At 58.0% G+C, this 6790-nt stretch overlaps 1 protein-coding gene across 1 annotated transcript; it reads left to right on the top strand.

Moving 5' to 3' along the window:
- Positions 1-1365: 1365 nt before the first annotated feature.
- On the top strand, positions 1366-3728 carry VOLCADRAFT_89533 (uncharacterized protein; the record flags this gene model as incomplete). The annotated part of the gene is made up of 5 exons (XM_002949217.1): positions 1366-1617; positions 2327-2635; positions 2860-3278; positions 3424-3465; positions 3632-3728. 5 exons carry the CDS (start codon positions 1366-1368, stop codon positions 3726-3728), a joined length of 1119 nt encoding a protein of 372 aa, XP_002949263.1.
- Between the last annotated feature and the right edge of the window lie 3062 nt (positions 3729-6790).

Raw genomic sequence — 6790 nt, 5'->3', positions numbered from 1 at the left:
TCCCGAGTTTTTGAACACATGCCTCGCATCATACACCGTGCATAACGGCATGCCAAACGGCTGCCGCTTTCTGACTCAACGCTCGGCACATGCAAATTCGCGTTTGCACGGATAGACATTCGCGCAAGCGCGTTTGGAAGTAGGCGGCAGAAGGCAACATTCAGCCCCACTCTCTTCTCGGGTTTTCTCGATTTTTGGTCTGCACGCGTCCTCAGCACTTGTCACCCTCTCCTCATTCCCATGGTGTTCCTGATCTCTGGCAGGATGGGTGCGGAGAGAACAGGAAGTAAGGAAGAGTCGCTGTGTATTGGTATCTGCGGGCCACGCTGCACTGCACTCTCCCCTGTGTGGCAGTGTTGGCCAGATGTCTTGTAGGGTTCGGCCAACGGTTGAGATGAGCGACGGTCAGGTTGTCAGTTCGGGCTGTCAGCAACGGCACCTGGGTGATGGGAGGTATCGAGAGTGTTCATCGTCAGATATGTCGCCGCCACCCCCTTCGCCTTTGCGTCGGGCACAAAGGCACGAACGGCTGCTATGCGGTGTGAACCTCGACCTGCTTTCCTTAAGTGCAACACGTGATGCCATAATGTGCCACCGACAGCATATGCACCTTTTCCGTTGAGTTAAATTTGGCTCTAATGAATTGCTGGCCTCTATATCTGGGGCGATATGCCCTGCAGCTTGTCCGGCCCTGACCAATACAGCAAAACAGTGGTCTGTCCAGTTCCCCCTTCACAGGGTTCGCTCTACTACCCAATACGCGTGGCGGGTCTTAGCTAGGCCTTAAGGAAGCGCCATTATATATTATTTTGCATAAGCACGGCACTGCTTTATCCTTTCCTCCCGAATTCGTCTTTTTGGGTCCCGTAGCACGAAAGTTCATATCATCACCGTCACCTCACAGATGCGGCGATTATGTTGCCCTGCAAGTTTTCCTCGTTCCCTAAATCTTTCAAGGCTAACCAGACAAAAGCGTAGAACCATCAGAAACGCGACCCCAACGGGCCGATCGTGTCCTTATCTATGTTTGCTTGACACGGGACAGCATGTTATAATCGCCGTCTTTGTCTTATGTACCTGGCATGCACAAGGGCCCTTTCCACAGATTTCGCCGTGACGCTGATGTTGAGACGGTTAGTACGCGTACTCCATCGATGCCGAGATGCCTAGACGTACCTGCTCAAGCTAAGCTCAAGCTCAGCTCAAGCTAAGGATGTAATTGCTTTCGATTTTCCAGCATTAAAATCCCCCCTATGCGGACTCTTTGGCGGCACCGCAGGTTTAAACGTACCAACCACTCGCGCCGTTGGCCTGCGACTTCCAGCTATCCTCGTCTTCCGAGCGCCGAAGATAGCTTAAGACACCATGGGAAACCAAGCAAGCTCAGCAGGCAATTTACTGAGCGCTGGTAGTCACAAGCTGAGCTTTGCGCTGAAAACTGGGGACGCGGAGCTGGAAATCGTAGCCAAGGGCCCGAACGGGAGGGACTGGGAGCCCCGCATAAAGATTCCTGTAACTGAGGTCTGTATTGATCTGGTGTTGGGAGGCAGCTCTCAGCTGACGGTGTCAGGTCGCAGGGCCGTGACGTCCTTGAGCGCTGCAACAGACGGCAAGAAGGTGAGGCGAGGTGAGAGACCACATCCGCTGAGAAACAGTGTCCTTTCAACCAAGAAAGGCGCCAAAGGGGCGAGTGCTCCCACTGTCCAAAACTTTGGGCGTCGTGGCCCCAAAGTGGTCGGGTGGAGGGAGGTCGGGGAGGAAGCGGAGCGGTCAAAGAGGCCAACAGACCAACGAACGTTAGGGCCCTCTCCTCCACTCCTTTGTGGGTTGGATAGGCTGAAACTCTGTGCATGTACGTCGATATGAGCCTCCGCCCAGTTTGGCGTGTCCAGCGCTGTCTGACATTGCTATACTAAATCGCTCTTGCACTGCACTGCCGCTATTTGCGTCTTTTTGTTTTGCGGGAATACATCGCAAGTTAACGTGACTCGGTTGGTTGTCGGCCTTCGCCAGTTGTCTTATTTCTTTCCTCCTGGCGGCCGAAGCAACCACCCGGTTGGTTTCCAAATCCCACTCGCGCACACGCACGTACTCCTCGCTTTCCGATATATTGCTGTCTCTCCTATTGTGAAAACCTCCTCATCAACTTACACCTCACACAGATATACATACATACCTCACTCCATCTCCGCCACCGCTGTCGCCGCCGATGCCCTTAGGCCTGACTATTTTCCTTCTTAGCTACCCCTCTCCCCCAATCCCCTACCCCCTTCCTCCCCCGCTACCCCCTCTCCCCTGGCCCCGCTGCACCTCCACTGCCGGGCAGGTCTCCGTCCCCCTCCTCACCGTCACAAAGGAGTTCACCCTCCGGGAGCACGAGGGCGGGTTGTTTAGCGAGCGCAGGGGAGCGGGAGATGGGGGGGATCCCTCCCTGCAGCCCCAGCAGCAGCAGCAGCCGCTCTCGGGCCCCAGCCAGGAGTGCAGCTGGAACCGCCAGTCCACCACCGCCACCACCACCACCAGCGAGTGGCGCCGGGTGAACGAGTACCTGGAGATGCGTGTGTCCGCCACCTTCGCCGCCGCGGTACGGGCGGGGTCCAAACTCAGCTGGAAGGGCTTCTGGACCCGAGTGCAGGTGGGTGGCGGCTCAGCCGGGGAACCGAAGGGCTGAGGGGCCAGCGAGCGGATACCTGGGGTGGAGGGGTATACCTGGGGTGGAGGGGTATACCTATATAGCAGCACTTGCCACAGCCTAGGCGTGTTGCGGACGCATGACCTGCATATGCTGTACGTGCCGTACATTGCCGTGTAAGCGCGTATGTATATATGTACGTATGCTGCGTGGTGCCTATCGTACAGGTCGTTCGCGAGTTCCTGGAGGCGGAGGCGGAGGTGCAGATGTGTTTGGAGGTCCGTTGGCGGCAATCACCCACCGTGATGCGCGAGCTGCTGCTCAGGTACTACCACAGAGAGGTGCCGCTGCCGCCGAGGGTGGAGCCGCCGGCGCACCCGCAGCTGCCGCAGCAGCGACGCATGAGCGCACCGCTGTGGGGCGACCCCGGCCAGCTCGGCCGCGCAGCCACATTGATGCGGGAGGACAGGTTGCGGACGGAGGAGGACCCGGACCGGCGGCGGGTGGGTGAGGCGGTTGACGTGGGGCTCATGGCGGCTGTGTGGCCACGCGTGGCTGCGGCAGCATACTTGGGGCGGGTGCAGGTCGAGGGCTCGGTGAAGTTGCTGACGGTAACTAGAGGGACCAGCTCGGGGTGGTCCAGCCGGTGGGTGATGACGGCGCTGTGAAGGCCCCGGGGGAGGCGGTCGGTGCAGAGGAGGAGGGAAGGCCCCGGGGGTGGCTGTGGGTGGAAGAGGGGAAATACCTTCAGGGGCCCGCACTCCCACGTAGTGCCTCGTGTTGTGGCTCAGTTGGTGTGTTTTCAACTCCACTGACTGGAGCGTCGGGGGAAGGTGGGGGGTAGCGACCGACCCTACGTATATGGGGTTTTGGGGTGGGGGGAAACCGTGGTGGGAGCAGAGCTTGAGGGAATGGTGCAGGGAGTAAGAGGATGTGCTGTCCAGCCGCGGAATGGCGGTCAAGTGCCCGGAAGCAGCTTCTCGAATGATGCGTGTACAGGGTGGGTTTCCATCAATACGGTTTGGGTGTATGGAGAAAAGGAGAAGCCAAGAAAGCAACGCCGCGAGGTGGCCAGGCTGACACGTGGCTAAGGTGAGCCACTCGCAGCGGATCCTGCAGTCGGAAAGCACAGGAGCCGACCGCTGATGACGCCGCTGCATGTCGGGTTGCGTGTCCACAACTGCACATAAATCACCATCATCACATGATCGCACAAATAAATGTACTTTTTTCGACTGGACGCTATTGCGCTGCCCAGAAAAACACTTTCAGTCTGTCCTTACATCATATCAACAGTATTTTTAGTGCTGCTGTGGTCACTGTGTGCACTTGTTGTGCAGTTGTTTCGTTGGGCTGCGCTGGCCCGCATTGGGTACGGCAGTGCCAGTTGCTACAGTTGGGTTGAGTTTGTCGTACGTGCTAGCAGCAGAGTATAGTTAGAGCTCGTATATCCATCAGAGGTTATTCGAAGGATCGGCGAATCCTTAATCGTAACCCCATTTAGAGCGAGGTCGGAGCATCAAAGCATGTGTCCGCTTCAGTGCCGTAGTGCAGCTCTTCCATTCCTTGCGTGTTTGTACATTACATCCTGTTATTCACGTCCCTATCAGATTTTGGCGATTGTGGGCCCTCTTAGATTTCCCATGCGGGGTCGTTAAGAGGCGTGGTAGGTCTCCGGGGTAGATGGATGCGGACGCCAAAGCGCCCGCCGCGAGTAGCTGCTGCCGCTATCATAGATGATCTTCAGGCGGCAGGGCGCAGGAGACCATCCGTTTGGAGCAGTAGTCCTGACCGGACTGATGGGCGCTGGTTTAATACTGGGTAGGAAAATACGTTACTAGTGCGCCACCATTCGCAGGTGTTTGCGAAATAAGCAGGACATCAACCTGCCGGGTATGGCAACCTATACCTGCCGTATTAAAAGATGATTCAGAGTTAACAGGTTGGGTTTGGGATCTCAGCGTTTATCTTTTAGATTTCTCGGTTGAGTTTTGGTTAGTTGACATTAGTTGTGCTGTCGATTCTGTTTGTCGGTTGCCAGTTATTCCTTGGATGGTTGGATCCTGTTGCGCCGAAACGATTGCATGCCGTCCCTGCCGTCTGACGGCGCCACTGCCTCTCACTCCACCATGTATAGCATAGACCGGATAGGATCATTATAATCTTTAATACATTCCTTGTGGAGTAACCTTTAGTTCACATACTTCTATGGCAGGCAGCTAGCAGAGGTTAAGGCCTGACTTCTGCTCCCGGAGTGTCCAAGTTCAAATTCGCCTGCCGACCTTTCGGGTGTGTGAGAGGTGTTGAAATGGAAGGTGGCCCCCCATCTTATGGACGGTGTAGGACGTGATAATATCAACTTGCGAGCTGAACCAGGAACTAAGTTGAGGCGCCGTTGATCCGCTAGATTTGGTTGGATGCTGGTGATGAGTTGCTGAACCCAACGAATACATTCTGAAGTCGGATGGGGTGAACGGATTAGGGTGCCCCTCTAGCAGGGGAGAGCAGGGAACTGCCTCTGGAAAGGGGGCCGCTGGTGAAGCTATACCACCCTGTAACAATATACATATTTCTGCATCGTTCGCCGATACTGAAGAGGGGACGACGACGAATGTCGCACAACTAGCGGTGACGGCCCGAATCCAGACTCTTCACCTCCACCTCCACCTGCACCTACGTCCCGCCCGAGGTATCCGGACGCTCTCTGTCCCCAACAGCCGCACCTAGACCAGCCGATCTCAGAAATGCAGCCTCCAACTCCAACAACCTGGCAAGGACACACCCCTCCGCTGCCGCTGCCGCATCCCCCTCCTCCCCACCACCACCACCGGCGTCGCCACCGCCACAAGTGCCATCTCCCGACGGCGGCAACGGCAACGACAGCAGCACTTCCCGCGCCGCCGTCAGCAGCTCCCGCCGCCTCTCATTAAGCGCCCGCGCCACCGCCGCTCGTTCCGCTGGCAGTGCCGCCGCCACCGCCGCCCCCAGCGCCCGCCGGGACCGCAAGTCCAGGGCGTGCAGTTTGCTGGCTGCATTGGCGGCCCGACCCTCCTCGCGCTGCCGCAACAGATCCTCCTCGCATGCCGGTGTTGGCGGTGCGGAACCCCACAGCCGCCAGATCTCCTTGCACAACCACCTCGCAACGGCCCCCGGCTGTCTGTCCTGACGCCCTCTTCGCTCCTCATGTACCCCCTTGTCTTGCTCCTGGTGTGCGTGATCGTGGTGCGGATCCTGCTGTGGCTGCTGCCGCTGCTGATATTGAGTAGGCATCGGCGGCGGCGGCGGCGGCAGTGACAGTGGTTGTGGTGGTGTGGGTGGGTGCAGGTCGGGAGGGTCCTGCAGGTTCTCGCTAGGGCGGCGGCGAACATGAGGCCCGACATCACCGCCACTGGCACCGCGACTGCAGCCGCCGGCGTCCACACGGCCCTTGCCTGCCTCATCATCACCATCGCCGGCAGTACTACTGCCATGCCCAACGGCGCCAGTGACGTGGCATCCGTACGAGGTCGTGGTTATTGCGGTTAGCGAGGTTGCCTCCCAGGCGAACCGTTCCGGCTGGGGTGGCTCCAGGGTGGCGGCCATCCGCAGGAACGCCTCCGCCGGCACCGCCTCCAGTCCGCTGCGCAGCTGGTTTCTGGCCAGGGCCTCCGGGACGCTGCAGGACACGTAGAGCTGCAGGAAGGCGGCGCGGGCGTCGCGCGCGGCTCGGAAGAGCTCGTGTCGCATGCTGCATATATAACCGGAGAGTAGGCAGGAGAGAGGTGTGACGCGGAGGACGGAAGTTAGAGGCGGGTGTTTGAAGCAGTGGCGCCGCAACGCGGGGGTGCATGGGTCTCGGGAGCAGGAGGGGGACGTAGGAGCTCCGAAGTTTTCTTCGGCTAAGGATGATCATCGGGATGCCGGTGTACGGATGCAACTTTTTTCTTTGAGCTCAGAACTAAAAAGTCTGGTTGGTAGTCTGAATGATAATCGATAGGGATTGCTACCCAGGTAAGCCCGGTCCAGGCTCACAGGTCCGTTGAAGGAGGTTGTGCAATTCGCACCTGCGCAGGTGATTATTGTCGTCTGCGATGATGAGCGTGTAAGCCCCATCACCATTCTTGTTACATTCTGCTGAAGATTTTAATAGATTTCTCAGCTTGGTGAGGGCCGCTTGCC

Source organism: Volvox carteri (genome assembly GCF_000143455.1).
Source record: "Volvox carteri f. nagariensis unplaced genomic scaffold VOLCAscaffold_13, whole genome shotgun sequence".
NCBI lineage: Eukaryota > Viridiplantae > Chlorophyta > Chlorophyceae > Chlamydomonadales > Volvocaceae > Volvox > Volvox carteri.
The sequence above is the reverse complement of the archived record's forward strand: the minus strand, read 5'-3'. Positions and strand labels throughout refer to the sequence as shown.